Source organism: Ailuropoda melanoleuca, chromosome 7 (genome assembly GCF_002007445.2).
Source record: "Ailuropoda melanoleuca isolate Jingjing chromosome 7, ASM200744v2, whole genome shotgun sequence".
Classification (NCBI taxonomy): Eukaryota; Metazoa; Chordata; class Mammalia; order Carnivora; family Ursidae; genus Ailuropoda; species Ailuropoda melanoleuca.
In genome coordinates, this window is record NC_048224.1 from 634,112 (window position 1) to 653,237 (window position 19,126).

Below are 19,126 nucleotides of genomic sequence, written 5' to 3' on the forward strand. Positions count from 1 at the left end.
AACGAATTCTCAACATTTGCTGCAACATGGACGGCACTGGAGGAGATAATGCTAAGTGAAATAAGTCAAGCTGAGAAAGACAATTATCATGTGGTTTCTTTCATCTATGGAACATAAGAACTAGGAAGATCGGTAGGGGATGAAAGGGATAACGAAAGGGGGGGTAATCAGTAGGGGGAATGAAGCATGAGAGACTATGGACTCTGAGAAACAAACTGAGGGCTTCGGAGGGGAGGGGAGTGGGGGAATGGGATAGGCTGGTGATGGGTAGTAAGGAGGGCCACGTATTGCATGGTGCACTGGGTGTTATACGCAACTAATGAATCATCGAACTTTACATCAAAAACCAAGGATGTACTGTATGGTGACTAACATAATATAATAAAAAAACATTTAAAAAATAAATAAATAAATAAAATCTACAATTAAACAAATAAATGGGGGTTAGGAAGGCATGAATATTATATATTTAATTATTTTAGTTTAAATTCAATTAATTAACATAGTATTAGTTTCAGATAATTTTACTCATAAATTTAAATGATCAATTTGCAATAAAATCGGGGTTTCTCCCAAGTTTACTGAATAGCAAGGTAAAGATGGGGTGCCTGGGTGGATCAGTCAATTGAGCAGCTGCCTTTAGCTCAGGTCATGATCCCAGGGTCCTGGGATTGAGCCTCACATCAGGCTCCCTGCTCAGTGGGGAGCCTGCTTCTCCATCTCCCTTTGCCCCTCCCTGTCCCACTTGTGCTCTCTATTTCACTGAAATAAATACATAAAATCTTAAAAAAAAAAAAAAGGAATAGCAAGGTAAAGAATTATTCACGTAGTTATTAAATCACAGTCCCAGTAGCGTTCTTAAGTTATCTATTTATGTATAAGCTGGAATACTGCTCCTACTAAGTTCCCTCTTAAGAGAAATGTCCTACTTACTGCGAGTTCAGATGAGCTGTTGAGCTTCATGGTACAGGACCCCTTTAAGAAGCACATCCAAAATGTATCACGTTAGTGATTTCCTCTTGACCCTCTGATCCCCCACATGGCCACCCCTTCATCCCTCTTTTAGCATATTAGCTGCAACACAAAGAGGTCGGGCCAGGGTTAGGGTTAGAAGTAGAAATAAAGACAACAATTACCAGAGGAATCATGCTGTGAACAAGGGAAATGTCTTTGTTTTCCAATTTCTTCATATATCGCACAATATTTGTTTCTGAGTGATAGCTGTGAACACAAAACACATGATTTGGGCCATTATAATGAGATAAAAGTCCATATACATCCTCCTGAGAGAGAAGACACACAGATCTACCTTCAAAATACAGATCAAATTGAGCCATGGGCAACATGTCAACAAAGCACCAGAGGGAACACCCATGAACCTCAGGGGATGCAGTAGGACAAGAAGCTTCTGTGGGCAGGAGAGGAAGGTTGGGAAGAAGAGTATGTGGAGTTCCTGGGTATGAACTTCAGCCTAGCAACCATGCATCCACAGTCCTCTCTTCCTGACAAGTGGGCTTAGGGGTTACACTGCCAACAGAGCAGAGCCACCAGGAGGTGGCTTTGCCAAAATCAGGAATGGAATCCTTATGGCGATGGTTATTAGTGAGCCATGGCTGAGCCACAACAGCCCAAGCCATAACATAACTGGATCCAGAAGCCACTCTCTAGGGGCGCCTCTCTCCAGTCAGTGGAGCCTCCCACTCTTGGTTTTGGCTCAGGTCATGATTTCATGGATTGTGAGATCAAGCCCCATGTCAGGCTCCATGCTTAGTGGGAAGTCTGCTTGAGATCCTCTCCCTCTGCCCCTCCCCCAACTTGCACACTCTCACTTGCTCTCTCTCTCAAATAAATAAATAAATCTTTAAAACAAATTTTTTTAAAAAGCAGCCACTCTCTATTTTATTCCCAAGCCACAGTACACAATGCACACCACCACACAAACCTGTTGAACACCTGATGTGTGAGGAAAGAGCTAGTTCTCTTGAAAGCAGTCCCCAGAATACCTCTCTGCTCCTCGCCCATTCCTTCAGCAACCAGCTCCTATGTGGAGAGACCACAGAGTAAACAGTGGAAAGCATGCCTGGAACCACATGTGGAGATCCAAGCTTCTGGTCGGCATGTATCCCAACAAGGCACTAGAGATCTACTACCACTGCCCAACCCCCTGGCATCTGGCATGGGGGGGGAGGGTAACAGGTATCATGAATTGTGCCAATTTGGAAATTCTCTAGAGCACCATTTTAAAGTTCTATTGACCTTTGCCACAGGAAAAGAGGAAAAATGACAATTTTTATTGCCCCCTGACTTCTCCTGCATGTTCCTTGAGTAATGAAACAAGTTCCAGTAAGTTATTTTAAAGGGCTATCAAAAAAGTTATGATGAGGGTGCCCGGGTGGCTCAGTCACTTAAGGATCCAACTCTTGATTTCCGCTCAGGTCACAGTCTCAAGTTTGTGGGATTGAGCCCGGCTTCTGGCTCCACACTCAGTGGGGAGTCTGCTTGATAGTCTCTGTTTCCCTCTCCCTCTGTCTCCCAACTCCATGCGTGCACTTGATCGCACGCTCTCTCTCTCAAATAAATAAATCTTAAAAAGAAAAACAGTTATGATGACAAAACTCAAGTAAGTATTCTCACATGACAGTGCTTTTATCTGTGATAACAATTCTAATAAAATACAGGTGCGCCAAGACCATTCAGTCGGCAAAAGAATAATCCCTTCAACAAACAATGCTGAGATAAGTGGATATCCACAGGCAAAAGAATGAAGTTGGACCCTTACCTTATACCATATACAAAAACTAACTCAAAGTGAACTAAGACCTAAATTTAAAAGCCAAAAGTTTAAAACTCTTAGAAGAAAACACAGGCACAAATCTGCATGATCTTGGATTTGGCATCTTGATTTCTCAAATATGACACCAAAAACATGAACAACAAAAGAAAAAGTAAATAAAGTAGACTTCAATTAAAATTAAAAACTTTTGCATATCAGAGGACACTACCAAGGGTTAAGAGACAACCCACAGAATGGGAGAAAAATGTTTGCATATCATATCTGGTAAGTGCTTAATATCCAGAATATATAAATACACGGCTTGTTCCTCATTCTGCCCCAGGCTGATAGTACAGCCATCTTGAGCCCTCAGTGGGCGCTCCATAAACGTTCCTTAAATGTATGGAAACTGCGGTTAAATTTAACGCAGAGTTCTAGGGAGAAGCTGGCTTAGTCACTCCTATTTATTAATTAAGGCTTAAAAAAGAACAGTGTAATACCTCTTTGATGATTTACAACTGTCATCTGGTACTGAAGTCCTCTCTTGAATAGTACACAGACGACCAGGATGGCACCATTAAGCACTCCGGAACCTATTACTACTTGTATAGGAAACGTTTCCTGCCACTGATTCATTCAACAGTATTGACTGAGTGCTTCCCATGCACTGGGCCCTGTAGAGTGCTGTGAGTAACATCTTGCCACAGGTTTAGGTAGCTACTGACTGCTCTCTCTATCATCTTCATTCCATGCCCTGCTATTTCATTGCTGTAGAAAACCAGTCACACTGAACTGCCCCTAGCTCACATTGTAAACTTTCTCCTCTAAGCCTTTATTGTTGCTTTTCCCAGTGTCTGGAACATCTCTGGCCCCACCCTCCTTGTTCTTCAATCGTGCCATCTTAGATTGAATAACTCCTACCCATCATCATTCAGAACTCAGCTTAGGACAATTTCTCCAAGTCTTGGTGAGAAACTCCTCCTCTGTACTCACAGAGCATCTTCAGACATCACCTAGCATAACATATCACCACCTGGATTTTAATCTTGTGCATGTCTGAGTCTCCATTAGAGTATAAGCTCCGTCGGGGTAGGAATCATGTCTAATTCACCACCATCCTCAGAGCCTAGCATACTACCTGCCACATATTAGGTGTTCAATAAATATATTACATGAATGAGTATTTTCCCAGAACTGACATAAGCAAGACACCAATGTCACAATTCTCCGTATTAGGGATAGTTTCAATTAAACACCATTAATAATCCTCCCACATAGCCTGGCCGCAAGGTCCTAGTTAGGGCCCACAGCAGTGAGCACCAGCTAACAGGGATGGTCAGTTGCATAATTTTAACAGCAGGCCACCCAGTGTCACACTTGGAACCACAAGAGGCAAAGTCATCTTTGACAACACCTCAAACAATCACTATGAGAAATCCATCTTCTTAATTTACTTACTGCAGACGATTCACAGCCAAAGATCCACAACAAGTCATCCAGATCTTTTTCATTGACTGTTTCATCAAGAGAAATCCCAAGCTACAGAAATGAAAATGAAAGGGAAAACATCAGCCCTAAACACCAAGACCAGTCAGAGAAGCCCCGGAGGTCAAGGGGAGGAAGGTGCTGGATAAAACCCCCAGTTATTCCAAAATATCTGGGTGCCATTGTATCCAAGTTGGCCCTTGGGCTAGTTGAGTCCAAGACTTCACAAAGTTTAGAGTTTTATGAGCCACTTCTGGACTCTAGCAGTCTGGTGCCTATAGGTCACCCTATTGACATTAGAAATACTTACCCTTTTCTTCCCTTAACTTATTACATCACTTATTGTAGTCTTTACCTTCAACAGTCATATTGTGAAGGGTATTATTAACAAAATATGTGCCTAAGAGTCCCATACATGAAAACACAAAGTCTTAAGTAAAACTAAGAATGAATTGTCCTTTATTTGAAAGTCACCATGTTCCCGAGTGGGAAATAAAAATTGTTTAAAAAACATAGATTATGCCCAAACTTCCAATACTGATATTTTTAAAGAAGAAAACTTTTAATAAGAAAAGTCAGGACATTTTAAACTAGTCTAAATAAATGCAAAAGTTTTACTTACTGTGCCATCCTCAAAGAGCCGAAAATTGATTTGTCGCTGAGTGGCCCTGTCCAAGACCTCCTTCACTGAGCAGCCGCACTGAATCTTCAAAGTGTCAAAGAACAAGTCGTGCTGTAGCTGATGCCCTGCTCGCTTGAGACCTAGACAAGACAGGAGAGCCACCAGTCCCCAGCAGAGAAATCTGCTCCTCGGCCCCCAACATTTCATAAAGAAGTAATGAGGTAATTTTTTTTAAAAGATATTTATTTATTTACTTACTTACTTATTTTAGAGGGAGAGAGAGAGCACGAGCCAGGGGAGGGGCAGGGACCAGCAGACTCTGTGCTGAGCATGGAGCCCAACGCAGGGCTCAATCCCACGATCCTGAGATCATGACCTGAGCTGAAATCAAGAGTCGGATGCTTAACTGACTGAGCCACCCAGGTGCCCCAAGAGGTAAATTTTAACTATAGTCTGTTCCTGGTCTTAGCCAGTGTCGTTTTTTTTTTTCCCCAAGGAATTAAATGTTTATTACTATGTTATAGAATATTATGAAATAAATACATATAAAAAAAGAAGAAAAATCACCATAATCACCATCCAGAAATAATCGCTGGTTACAATTTGGTGTATATTGCTCTAGAATTGGGATGTGTGTGTGTTTTTGTGTGTGTGATATATCACATATATTTCTTTACACTTTGAAAAATTTGTAATGCATAAAGAACATTTTGCTTTTCTACAGCTCGATATCCATGTCATTATTGTTAATGGTGGTATAATATTCAAATATATGCATGTAACATATATCACTTGTTATTGGACATTTAGGCTGTTTCTAAGATGGTGGTATTATAAACAATGTTTTAATGGATACCCTTTACATCCTTACTTGATTACTTCCTTTAGATACATTTCTAGAAGTAAAATTTTTGATTCAAGCTGTAGGCACATTTTAAAAGCTTTTGATATGTACTGCTTACATGCCCTCATAAAAGTTATAACAACATGGGTGCCTGGGTGGCTCAGTCAGTTAAGTATCTGCCCTCACCTCAGGTCATGATCTTAGGGTCCTGGGATAGAATCCCACATCTGGCTCTCTGCTCAGTGGGGAGTCTGCTTCTCCGTCTTACTGTCCCTCTGTGTTCTTCCTCTCTCTAATATATAAATAAAAATCTTAAAAAAATGTTATACCAACATCAGCATTCTTCTTAATCTTTACCAATGTAATGGGAGACATACTTGTTTCAATTTACATTTCCTTAATAGTAAGGTTGAAATTTTATGTTTATTGGCCATTTATTTGTATATATGCTTCTTTTAAAATTACACTTAGGCACCTGGGTGATGGAGTCGATTAAGCATCTGACTCTGTTTCAGCTGGGGGTGTGATCTCAGGGTTGTGAGATTGAGCCCTGTTGAGGCTCCATGCTTTGAGACTCTCTCCCTCTCCCTCTGCCCCTCCCCCTGGTTCTCAACATCTCTCTCTCTCTCTAAAGTAAAATAAATAAATCCTAAAAAAAAATAAAACTACACTTAATGTCCTTTGTCCATTTTTCTCTGAATGATCATCCCTATTGTTTATGGGGTTGGGGAGTTAAGTAAGAGATCTCCATATTAAAATTTTTAACACTCAGTCTATCAGAAATGTTGAAATAGTTTCTTATTTGACTTTCAATTTTTTATACAGTATTGGACATACACTGAGTTTTCTATTTTACATACTCAGGTTTATCAGTCTTGTTATGCCCCCAAACTTTTTAAACAGATAAATTACTCACCTTCGGACAAAATCAAAGTGGCATTATGTACCCTCCTAGCAATATGCTCCAGCCCACGGGAACCATGGTAGATTGCAAACATGGCAGCCATGTTTGCCAAGAGAGCCTAAAACAACAAAAACATTTGAGGAATCATGTTCAACAGTGTGATGAAAACAATTAGTGGGAAGGAGTATTACTTTGACTTGAAATGCCAAAATTGAAAACAGGGACAAAAAAAATGATCAGATTTCCTGCATTCTCTATGATAGTGGGGGACCATTTATAACCTGCCTATCTCAGCATCCAAGACACCCTGGAGTCATAATACTAAACCTTCAAATTAGACCACTATAAAGGAGAAGTTTCATCCATGTAATATAATCATGCCACCCATAAGGGGGGAAGATAGGACTGTCTTTAAACACCGAAAAGCAGTATTTCATGTAGGGATACAGCGGAGTAATAAAGGTGTCAGGGGAAAAAAAGTGAGATCCAAGAATTTTATACTCAAACAGTTCAAGGATAAGAGCAACAAGCAGTTTTCAAATACACAAGAACTCAGGGAACACAATTCTACTGAGAACTTAAATAAAGCACCAGAAGCTGAATTTCAGCCAACTGACAGATGAATGGAGATTGTGCGGCAAAGGACTACCAAACATGAAACAGGGGACACAGGGGAATAAAACCAAAATGAATTGGCAGGATATGTATTAGAGAAAATCAGCACCTATTGGCTATTCCCCGTTCACAGCAAGGTCACTTTCTCAAAGATATCTCCCTTGACCACAGGACTGAGGTTTCACAAAAACATTTACAGGCAAGCGTGTGTTTTTGTGTGACAGAAAACAGAAAGGAACGGCACTGGAATCTCTCAGAGATAAGGTGCACAGACAGCTCCAGGGATGCTTCAGTGAACAAGTCCTGTATGGTGAACAAGGAAAGGACTCACCGTGATGGTATGTTGATTCAGGGAGGAGGATAAAAGAGGATAGCTAGGATAAGAGACCAAAATGAATAACAACGTGGCAAAAAATGATGGAGGTCCACCTCGGGCTTCTCTTCCTCTTGGTCCCATCCCTCATTTGCTTTATCACCCCAGATCCTGCCAATAAGCAATCTTCTAATCATGTAATATCATCCCTGCCCCCCAGGAAACCTGAGTCCCAACTCAGGTCTCAGATTTCTACCCTGCCCAGCCTACTCCATTCTCCCACTGCCGCTCCCATTTTACTGGTCTAGCACCATAAACTCTGAAGTTTTCAGTCCCACTAGTGACTTTTCTCCTAATATACTAGGTCAGGAGTTCAAGGTCATCTTCACAGCCAATCACCACAGAGTGGGAGGAGCACATGAGAAACACAGTGTTTTAAAGTAGGATGATATTCAATATTGGATCTATTTTGTTAGGTACACATTTTCTCAGCTAGGCTGCCGAAAGGAATCCATGGGATCACTGCAAAACAAGAAACAGCTTTCAAAAGAGAACTGTCAGAAAGGGGTGCCTGGGTGGCTCAGTCAGTTAAGCATCTGCCTTTGGCTCAGGTCATGTTCCCGGGGTCCTAGTATCAAATCCCACATTGGGCTCCTTGCTCAGCAGGGAGCCTGCTTCTCCCTCTGCCTGCCACTCCCTCTACTTGTGCTCTCTCTGACAAAAAAAAAAAAAAAAAACCAGAAAGTGAAGCTAACAGTCAATAAAGAAAATGCAGCTCAAAGGAAGACATCTGGGGCACCTGGGTGGCTCAGTGGGTTAAGCATCTGACTCTTGATTTTGGATCAGGTCGCAATCTCAGGATTTTGAGATCAAGCTCTGTGTCAGGTTATGCACTGGGCATAGAGCCTCCTTAAGATTCCCTTTCTCCCTCTCCCTCTCTTTCCCTCTCTAAAAGGAGGAGGAGGAGAAAGGGGGGGAGGAGGAGGAAGAATCTGAGAACACAGAAATAAACTTTCTTGGACCAAAATTCCCCAAGAGAGTATAGGTGCTCTACAGACTCTGTATAACAATTAGAAATAAATATAGAAGCACTATAACACCTTCCAGCTACGGAGAGGGCAAGTCAAACTATCCATGACACTGTGTACGAAAGTGCTTATGACTACTGCTGGGGAACAGAAACTCAGGCCTGGTATTCACAGAATCCTCTGGAATCCTCTTATCACAACAAACTTGTAGAAGGTGGTTCATGTCCCTTTTTAAGGTAGAGATGATTCTTTTCCACAAACAGGAGACTGGCCAACAAACTGATGACAAGTATAAAATCATTTTTAGAAATCCTAGGGAAGGCATTAGAACTCCAAAGGAAGTTCAGAGAAATAAAGACCACGAAAATTCAAATTTCCTGGATAATGTGGACAGACTTAATATAATTAATATACTTAAATAAAGTAATAAAAAAAAGAGTAATCAAAAGCTCATGATTAAGAGTTGCTCAAAATCATTAATGAAAAGGGAAATGCATATGAAAACCACAATGAGATATCACTTCACACTCATTAGGATGGCTATAACTGAAAAGACAGGCAATAACAATTGGTGAAACTGTGGAGAAATTACGACCCTCATACGCTTGTGGAGGGAATAAAAAAATGATGAAGCCACTTTGGAAAACAGTCTGGAAGTTCTTCAAAAAGTTCAATGCAGGTTAGTAATATGGGCTAGTAATTCTACTCCTGGGTATATATCTAAGAGAACTGAAAACATATGACCCCATAAAATCTTGGATATGAATAGCAGCTTTATTCAAAATACTTAAAAGTATAAACAACCCAAATATCCATCACTTGATGAATGGATGAACAAAATGTGGTATGTCCGTACAATGGGATATTATTCAGCCTTAAAAAAAAAGTACTGATTCATACCACAATATGGATGAACCTTGAAATCATTATGCTGAGTAAAAGAAGCCAGGCATAAAAGGCCACATATTGTAAAATCCCATTTATACAAAATGTCCAGAATAAGCAAATACATATACAAAGAAAGTAGACTGGTGGTTCCCAGGGGCTTCAGGGAGGGGAGAAGGATGGGGAATGATTGCTTCATGGGAACAGGTTTCTTTTTGGGGTGATAAGAATGTTCAGAAATGAAATGCTAGTGATGGTTGCACAACTTCACAAAAATACTAAAAACCACTGAACTATATACTTTAAATGGGCAAATTGTATGGGGAGTTATAGCTCAGTGAAAGAGTTAATGAAATGTAAATTATACCTCAACACAACCAACTTTAGAAGAAGCTCAGGAAAAAATTGCATGTGCTGGTAAAACCCAAGAAATAAGAAAACATAAAGAACAGGACATGGTGCAAACTCAGATATCTGTGAAATATCACAAGTTTATAGAAAGAATTTTAAAAAAGAATTCAATAACACACTTTCAGAGATTTAAAAGAAAAAAGGCTTCGTACCAACAATAATGCAAAATTAAGAGATCTCCAGTGTGGAGCCTCTTATGCTCAAGAGGAAAGGGGCAGCCATGAGAGCAAAGAAGCTGCTGAAGAAGGCTGGCAGTAAAGGCATTACTGTTCAAAGAGCATCTCAGAAGTTATCAGTCATCTTCTAACAAAAAAGGTTACTCGCATGCTTATAGAGAATGACACTGGAGTTATGAGCAACTGCTTTATGCCACCAATTATAAAAAGAAACTCATGAAAGGAAATAGACAATAGATAGCTGGAAGCTCTCCAGAATGAGAAGATAAAAATCACAGAAGACAGGGGCACCTCGGTTAAGCGTCCGAGTCTTGCTTTCAGCTCAGGTCATGATCTCAGGGTCCTGGGACTGAGCACATCGGGCTTCACACCAGTGTGGGGTCTGCTTGGGATTCTCTCTCCCATTTCCCTCTACCCCTTTGCCCCCCTCACTCTTTCTCTAAAATAAATAAATAAATCTTTAAAAAAATCACAGAAGACAAAATTGGGCTACTTCCAAGGCAAACATCGCTTTAATAATTGCTGAGAAAGACAGAGACCTTTGTTCAGCCCAAGTTCACCTGTAAAGTTAATTTCAAATATTGAAGCAGAAAACCCCTTAATCCATTTATAACCAGACAGACATGCTTTGGAAGAACATGAGCAGAAAGAGCAAGACAGGAGCAATCAGCTGCAGAGGAAGGAGAAGTATGTAAGCAGAGAATTCAACAAATGATGGGTAAACTACAGAAAGTAATGGCATCATATAAAGTTCAATTTGCTGTCAACAGAGGAAAAGCTCTTGACAGCTGGCTCCTTCCTGTGATAGTAGAAAAGCTTTTAGCTAAAAAGAAGCAGCCACATTCTTGAGGCAACAAATAAGACAAGAAAACCTACTCAGGAAACTAGTCCAAAGACCAATGGCTATAAAACCAAATGTAAGAAGACCCTATCATCTACTGCCCCCTTGGAGAGTCTTTCTAAAACCTGGTGGTGGTGCTTTGAGCCAATGCTCTGAGAGAGAAAAAGCACTGCAGTGCCCACTGAGGTGTTGGTGAGATCTCCTTCTCTCACCCTGAATGGAGAAGATGAACCTAGAATGGACTGGATGCTCAGGAACAGTCCTCCACCTAAGCCTAGAAACTGGCTGGGTCTCAAACACTACTCCCTCTGACCTGAGCCCTGGGCAACTTCCAGAATCATCAGGAACTTGGGACGCTCCTCTTCTTTTATTCCATCCTTTCAGGAATGCCTGTCCTGAGCCCCCAGTAAGAGTACCCCATGACCACCACCAACCGGTCAACTCAGTCATCCCCTCAAGCATAGTCACATTGCCTCACCACATTCCTAAAGCGCTTTCATTTCAACCCTAAGAGAAGGTGCCCAATCGCCCACTATGCATAATGGATCTGCCTGATCGCCAAGAATGCTAGAAACACTGAAGTATGACGTATATCCATACAGAGCTCCAGGAAAATACATTGTATTTTGGTTCTGACAAGACCACGGGGCTTCTGTACCAATAAGCTCACACCATTTCTGATGTACACACTGGTCAGCAGGTGATGAATGAATGAACAAACAATTGAGTGAATGCATGAGCAGCTCATTTCTGTAGATTATAAAGGATTCTGTGAGAAGGGCAGGCATGTGATCTACCTGGGCTGTACAGATGTTGCTAGTAGCCTTGTCTCTCCGGATGTGTTGTTCCCTGGTTTGAAGAGCAAGACGATACACTTCTTTCCCAGTGGCATCTCTGGACCGAGAATAAAACATCTAGTTAATACATATGCTCATAGCACCAAGGGTGGTCACAAATGGACCTGTTTCTTTCCTTCCCAGCTTGAAGGGAACCCAGAAAATGTATTTGGCTGCAAGGCCATAAAGAAACAATTCCTAAGCCATCCTGTTCTAAATAGGACTACTAATTTTTAATATATACTTTGAGGAAGGAACTGAGATATACACAATAAGACTAGCAACCTTGAAAGGAAACTTCCCAGGAATTACCCAGATTAATATAATGATGGTGAATGAGGATTCAATTTAAAATTAAATTTAGGGAAAATTAAATTTCACTATGAGCATCTCGGCAGACACAGAAAGAAGGGGAATATCTGACAAAGGAATCAACTTCTGCACTGGAACCTAAAGCAACTGTATGGCTACAAAGAAAAGGAATGTGTTGAATCAGTAAGTTAAACATCTGAAACTAGTATTACACTGTATGTTACTTGGGATTTAAGAGCTTAAAAAAACAATGTTAATAATCTTACCACTTATCTCTAAGAAAAATTTTCCTTCTTTCCTAATACAATTAAGAATTTGGATAGGGGCACCTGGGTGGTGCAGCAGGTTAAGCAACTGACTCTTGGTTTTGACCCAGGTCATGATCATACGGTCATGGGATTGAGCCCCGAGTAAGGCTCCTCACTCACTCTGCTTGAGATTCTCTCTCCCTGTCCCACCCACTCGTGCACTCTCTCTATCTTTCTCTCTCTCAAATACATAAATCTGAAAAAAAAAAAAAAAGAAAGAAAGAAAGGAAGAAAGGAAGGAAGAACTGGGGGACGCCTGGATGGCTCAGTCAGTTAAACATCTGCCTTCAGCTCAGGTCATGATTCCAGAGTCCTGGGATGGAGTCCCGAGTCCAGCTCCTTGCTCAGCTGGGAGCCTGCTTTTCCCTCTGCCTGCCACTCCCCCTGCTTGTGCTTGCTCTCTCTCTCTCTCTGACAAATAAATCTTAAAAATAAAGTATTTAAAAAATTTTAAAAAAGAATTTGGATAAAAAAACTCAACAGTCTTATTCTTTATTTCATCAAGCTCTGGGGTCCATTTTTCAGAAAGGTAAGAAGTTCGATATAAAAATCAGCAGACGGGTGTCTGGGTGGCTCGGTCAGTTAAGCGCCTGCCTTTGACTCAGATCATGTATGATCCCAAGGTCCTGGGATGGAGTCCCACATTAGGCTTCCCGCTGAACAGCGAGCCTGTTTCTCCCTCTCCCTCTGCCTGCCACTCCCCCTACTTGTGCTCTCTCTCTGTCAAATAAACAAATAAAATCTTTTAAAAAAAAGGTCAGCAGATGGGACACCTGGGTGGCTCACTAGGTTAGACATCTGCCTTCAGCTCAGGTCATGATCCCAGGATCCTGGGATCAAGTCCTATGTGAGGCTCCTTGCTCAGTGGTGGAGCCTGCTTCTCCCTTTGCCTGCTGCTTCCCCTGCTTGTCCTCTCTCTCTGACGAATAAATAAATAAAATCTTTTTTAAAAATCAGCAGACAATAATTAATATATTAAATTTTTTTTAATTAGAAAACTTTCTGTCTCATCTCGTCTGGTGAAGATATACCACTGAAAGAAACAAATGTAAGAATACTTGAAGAAACTTATTTTTATACTAAAAAGCGAGGTGCCTCTTGCTATTATGTGATAAGTTACATTTCCAAAATTCAAATTATTCACTAATATAGACTATTCACTTAGGCTAATAAGCCCAACTTCTATGAAAGGTCTAAAAGATCATGCTAAATTCCCCAGTAATAATCATGACAATCATCTAAATTCTTAATCTCAGGAGGTTTATCAGTGAGAAGCACTTAAGAAAGTACATTTACATTTAGAAATTACTAGAACAAACAAGTAGCAGGCCTCTGGGAAATAATGTGGATTACAATGTGTACCTGGTACCTCTCACCGTGCTTGTCTTTTACCTAACTGTGGCATGATAATGCTTTTGAGAATGAAAGTGGTTGAATATAAAACACACCTAAACTGTCCAGTCTTTCAATGCTTTTGTCAACCTAATTAAATTCACTTATATGACTTCAATACAAATATGTTGTAAATTATTGTGCATGGCCCAGTTAAATTCAGAGAAAAATCAACAACTTTTGTAATCAGAAGAAACAGGGAAAATAATAACCACAATCAAAGGGAAGAAACATAAGCTGCTTTACCTTGTTACCCCCACCATTCTCCCGGGCATCATCCTCACCAAGCTTTCTCTAACAGCAAAAAAGGCTGCATGAGGTCCGCCGTAGCCCAGTGGCACTCCAAATCTCTGTGAGCTACCTAGGGCGATGTCTACCCCAAATTCTCCAGGAGGCCTCAAGATACACAGAGCTAAAAGGTCAGTAGCACAGCAGGCCAGGCTCTAGAAAGGACACAAGAGAGAAAGTGGTGGTAGTTGTCACCTTCCCCTGAGAACAGTGAGAGAGTAGCAAATTCTCTGCAATATAAGCAGACAGACAGGGTTGTTTCATAGCCTGTGAATTCCATTTACTCACTGATTAATTCAAAAATAATTACTGAGGGGCACTGAGTGGCTCAGTCGGTTGATTAAGCATCTGACTTTGGCTCAGGTCATGATCTCAGGGTCCAGGGATTGAGCCCTGCATCGAGCTCCCCCTCGGCAGAAAACCTGCTTATCCCTCTCCTCTGCCCGCCCCCCACCTCATGCTCTCTCTCTCAAATAATTTTTTTCTTAAAATTTACGAAGTGCTTACTATGTGCCAAGAATTAATGAACAAAATAAACCTGAAAAAAAGGAGGCAGGAAGGAAAGAGTTCTACCATTCCAGGTGATACAGGTATGGAAGATAAGATGCATCAAAAAATCGTAATTCAAAGCCGGGACACACCTCTGTGGACCCCCACAAGGAGAGATTTGCCTACCCCAGTCTGATGAGCCCTCTCCACAAGATCTGTGAAGTCTTCCACCTTCCCCTCAGTGTCTGGATACTGGAAGAGCACTCCACTAACATCTTTCCCACTGAAGTCCATTTCATGGGGTAATTTCAGCTCAATGAGAACACCATTATATCTGGAAAGACAGAAGACAAAGAGCAATCATGCTTTTGGTTTTCAAGAGAAAATAAATCTCTTACAATTTATTTTCAGTGATATAGATTGCATTCATATTCTGCGTCCTTCCTCATTGCCCCCCAGCCCCACCTCATCCTGACACACACACACACACCCGCATCTCACACCTGACCTTCCAATGGTAATGGAGCTTCACACCACCTCAAGTGCTTCCAACAGCTTGGCTTCTGTTTCTTTCGTCCACCCTTACCACTCCCATGCCCCCTCTCCTGCCAGAACCTGCTCTTGAGAGGGTCAGGAACACGGCTTCCTAGGACTAAAGAACCAATTCCTGAAACTACAGAGCAGTCCCCACTTTCACCTGGGATCAGTTTTAGGTGAATGGAAAACCATCAGTAAGACAAAGAGAAAGACCTTTCTTAACTATCCAGTTCCAATCATATGTGAGAACACCCCTTCTGAAGGGATGGTGGTATGGGATTGGGGAATATTGCTCAATACTGACAAGAAGAAAGCAAACAAACACACTGGCAAGTGATGGTTGTGCTGTGTTGATCTGATTACAGCACTAAACAAATACAGTACACTTGCTTTCATCTACATCATGCCACACCTAGGTTTTATATGGATTCCCTATAACTATGTTTGCAGTAGTACACAATAAACTCTAACAACTGCGTGAGAATTCCATTTTTTCCTCTACTTTTCAAGCTTTCCAAAACATTGCTGAAATTATTTTAATATTTAAAATTTATTAAAAAAAAAAAGAAAACAACATGGTTACTCGATATAGAGCAAAGGCAACTAAAGCCATTTCTGTATTCTCTCCATTCTGACACATTTTACTTACTAAGCAAGATCTCAGGAAGAAAAGTGGGAGGGAAAGTAAAACTGAGCAACCTCAATTTAAATCAGGTTCACCTCTGACCAGTTTGGAAGTAAGAGGCGGAAACAACAGAGAGGAGCATGATATTATCCTTGAGTTCAAAATATGAATGAAATTAATTACTTGGCTCGAGTCTGGACAACAGCTATTGTCTGTGGGTGGCAACGGGAGTCAACAAAAAATCTCTTCCTCTTGTTGTGTCTGTTGAAAAGGAAAATCACATTCAAACATGAACATTAAAAGAAATCAAAGTATCTTCTAAGAATGCAAAGTGAAGGTGGTACTTAGGAAAACTCTGAGCACAGTGTAAAAAATGAGTCATTAATTCTACTGATCAGAAGTCTACCGAAATCCAATTTCAGTCGTTTAAAAAGAAAACCATACACCCAAAATGCAGTCACTTGTCCTAGGCTCATGTCACCAAACTAAAGCTTAATACATACCTGATTACAGTTTCTACCTTGCCCAGTAATATAATCGTAACTGGTCAGTCTAGAATTTCCTGGTAAGCACCAATGAGGTAATTCGCCTAATAAGACCCTTTTTGTCCCCCAAAGGAAAGTAACCTTGCTCTAAATAATCCCTTTTTTGTTTGTTTATGACTTCCTTGACACACCTTTAAAAACCTTTCCCTTTCAGGGCGCCTGGGTGCCTCAGTCCCTTAAGCATATGTCTTCAGCTCAGGTCATTATCCCAGAGTCCTGGGATCAAGCACCACAATTGACGCCCCTCTCAAATAAATAAAGAAAAGCTTTAAAAAAAAATAAAATAAAAACTTTTCCCTTTCAGACTGGACAGCAGCATGTAAAAGAATGAAACTGGACCACTTTCTTACACCACAAACAAAAATAAGTTCAAAATGGATGAAAGATCTAAATATGACACCTGAAACCACAAAAATCCTAGAGAAGAACACAGGCAGTAACATTGGCCAAAGCAACTTCTTACTAGATATGTCAACTGAGGCAAGGGAAACAAAAGCAAAAACGAACTATTGGAACTTCATCAAGATAAAAGGCTTTTGCACAGAGAGGGAAACAACAAAACTAAACGGCACTCTACTCAATGAGAGAAGACATTTGCAAATGATATATCTGATAAAGGGTTAGCATCCAAAATACACAATACCCAAAAAGCAAATAATCCAGGTAAAAAATGGGCGGAAGACATAAATAGACATTTTTCCAAAGACATACAGATGGCCAACAGACACATGAAAAGATGCTCAACATCACTCATCATCAGGGAAATGCACATCAAAACTATAATGAAATACCACCTCCCACCTGTCAGAATGGCTAAAATCAGCAACAACAACACAGGAAACAACAGGACTTGGCAAGCATGTGGATAAAGAGGAACCCTCCTGCACTGTTGGTGGGAATGTAAACTGGTACAACCACTGTGGGAAACAGTATGGAGTTTCCTCAAAAAGTTAAAAACAGAACTACCCTTTTATACAGCAATCACACTAGTAGATATTTACCCAAAGGATACAAAAATACTGGTTCAAAGAGACACACATACCCCAATGTTTATAGCAGCATTATCAACAACAGCCAAATTATGGGAACAGTTCAAGCGTCCATTGCCTGATGAATGGATAAAGATGCAATATATATGTATACAATGGAATATTACTCAGCCATAAAAAAATGAAATCTTGGCATTTGCAATGACATGGATAAAGCTAGGGAGTATTATGCTAAGCCAAATAAGTAAGAGAAAGACAAATACCATATGATTTCACTCATATGTGGAATTTAAGAAACAAAACAGATGAATGTAGGGAGGAAAAAAAGAGAGGCAAACCAGGAAACAGACTCCTTGCTACAAATGACAAACTGAGGGTTGCTGGAGGGGCATGGGTGAAGAATGGGCTAAACAGATGATGGGTATTTAGGAGGGCACTTATGATGAGCACTGGGTATTGTATGTAAATGATGAATCACTAAATTTTACACATGAAACTAATATTACACGATATTAACTAACTGGAATTTAAATAAAAACTTGAAAAAAACAAAATTAAATCATCAGATGTTTAAAAAAAAAGGGGGGGTGCCTAGGTGGCTCAGTCAGTTAAGCGTCTGCCTTCGGTTCAGGTCATGATCCCAGTGTCCTGGGACTGAGTCCCACATCAGGCTCTTTGCTCAGCAGGGAGCCTGCTTCTTCCTCTCCCTCTGCCCACCACTCCCCCTGCTTGTACTCTCTCTCTCTTTGTCAAATAAATAAATAAAATCTTTAATAAAAAAAAAAAAAGCCTTTCCCTTTCTGTAGCCCTTTGTTGCTCCTTTCTACTTGCTAGAGGGGATGCTGCCCAATTCACAAATTATTGAATAAAGCCAATTAGATCTTCAAATTTACTCAGCTGAATTTGGGGTTTTTTTTAACACCATTCCAACCCCATTTAGCAAAATCAATCTTAAACTGGCTTAAATTTTTAAATATGCTAGGAGTTAAAAGAAATAAAAACAGGGTAGTGACTGGGTACAAGTAGAAATAAAAGTAACTCTTGAAATAAAAACACCTGAGAATTTTATTGCCAAAGAAGCATTTAGACATTATCTAAACTGAATATCCTCAATTGACAGAAGATGAAAAGGATTCAGAGAAGTGACATGGGCAGGACCACACAGCTACTAAGAGACCTAAATCCTGGGAGTTTTCTAAAAGTTCATGATTTCAAGAAACGAAATTGATGGAGATTGTTAAGAAAACCATAGGCCCAAAATGGCATTTCTTCGGCCAGGCCCAGTCACCAAACCAGGTCTTAATACCTAAGTTAATTGCGGTTTTAACCTCCTCCGGAAATGCAGTCCTAACCTGTGAGTCAGGAATTTTCTGGTAAGCACAAAGGACGTAATCTGTCACATGCGCCTTGCCTTCTCCATCCACCAAAGGCTAGATGAGGTCAAATGTATAATAAGACCCCTGTCATTCCCCCTAAGGGAAGGTGATCTCGCCTGAAAACAATCTTTTCTTTTGCTTATCACATTCTTGCCCCACCCTCCTTCCTATAAAAAAACCTTTCATTTTGTACAACTCCTCAGGGAGTCTTTATACCTGCTAGATGGAATGCCATCCAATTTAAAAATTGCTTAATAATAAAGCTAATTAGATCTTCAAATATGGTCAGTTGAATTTTGTTTTTTAACAGGATACATAACAGTGCGTGTATCATGAGCACATCTGGGTAAAAAGGGCGAGGAACACGTGTATACTGTGCTATGCAATTAATTCCCCAGAAAGATACCCAAAGACCAGTTAACAACAGCTTTCTCAACAGCACAGGACTGAAACAGCAGGTTCCATTTCATTGTATTCCCTACTGTTCACGTATTTTTCCCAGTCTGAACAGGTATTTTTATAATAAACATAG

General features: G+C 40.5%; 1 protein-coding gene across 1 annotated transcript in view; it reads right to left on the reverse strand.

Moving 5' to 3' along the window:
* GLDC (glycine decarboxylase) overlaps positions 1-19,126 on the reverse strand; it is a 95,928-nt gene that overhangs the window by 46,743 nt on the left and 30,059 nt on the right. Inside the window, exons 5-14 of the mRNA XM_034663849.1 lie at positions 15,868-15,945; positions 14,709-14,856; positions 13,992-14,188; positions 11,695-11,791; positions 6,641-6,746; positions 4,881-5,020; positions 4,232-4,312; positions 1,943-2,040; positions 1,137-1,221; positions 934-975 (exon numbers count right to left, since the gene is read on the reverse strand). Of these exons, the coding sequence (XP_034519740.1) occupies positions 934-975; positions 1,137-1,221; positions 1,943-2,040; positions 4,232-4,312; positions 4,881-5,020; positions 6,641-6,746; positions 11,695-11,791; positions 13,992-14,188; positions 14,709-14,856; positions 15,868-15,945 (1,072 nt within the window). The remainder of the gene's footprint in view (positions 1-933; positions 976-1,136; positions 1,222-1,942; positions 2,041-4,231; positions 4,313-4,880; positions 5,021-6,640; positions 6,747-11,694; positions 11,792-13,991; positions 14,189-14,708; positions 14,857-15,867; positions 15,946-19,126) is intronic.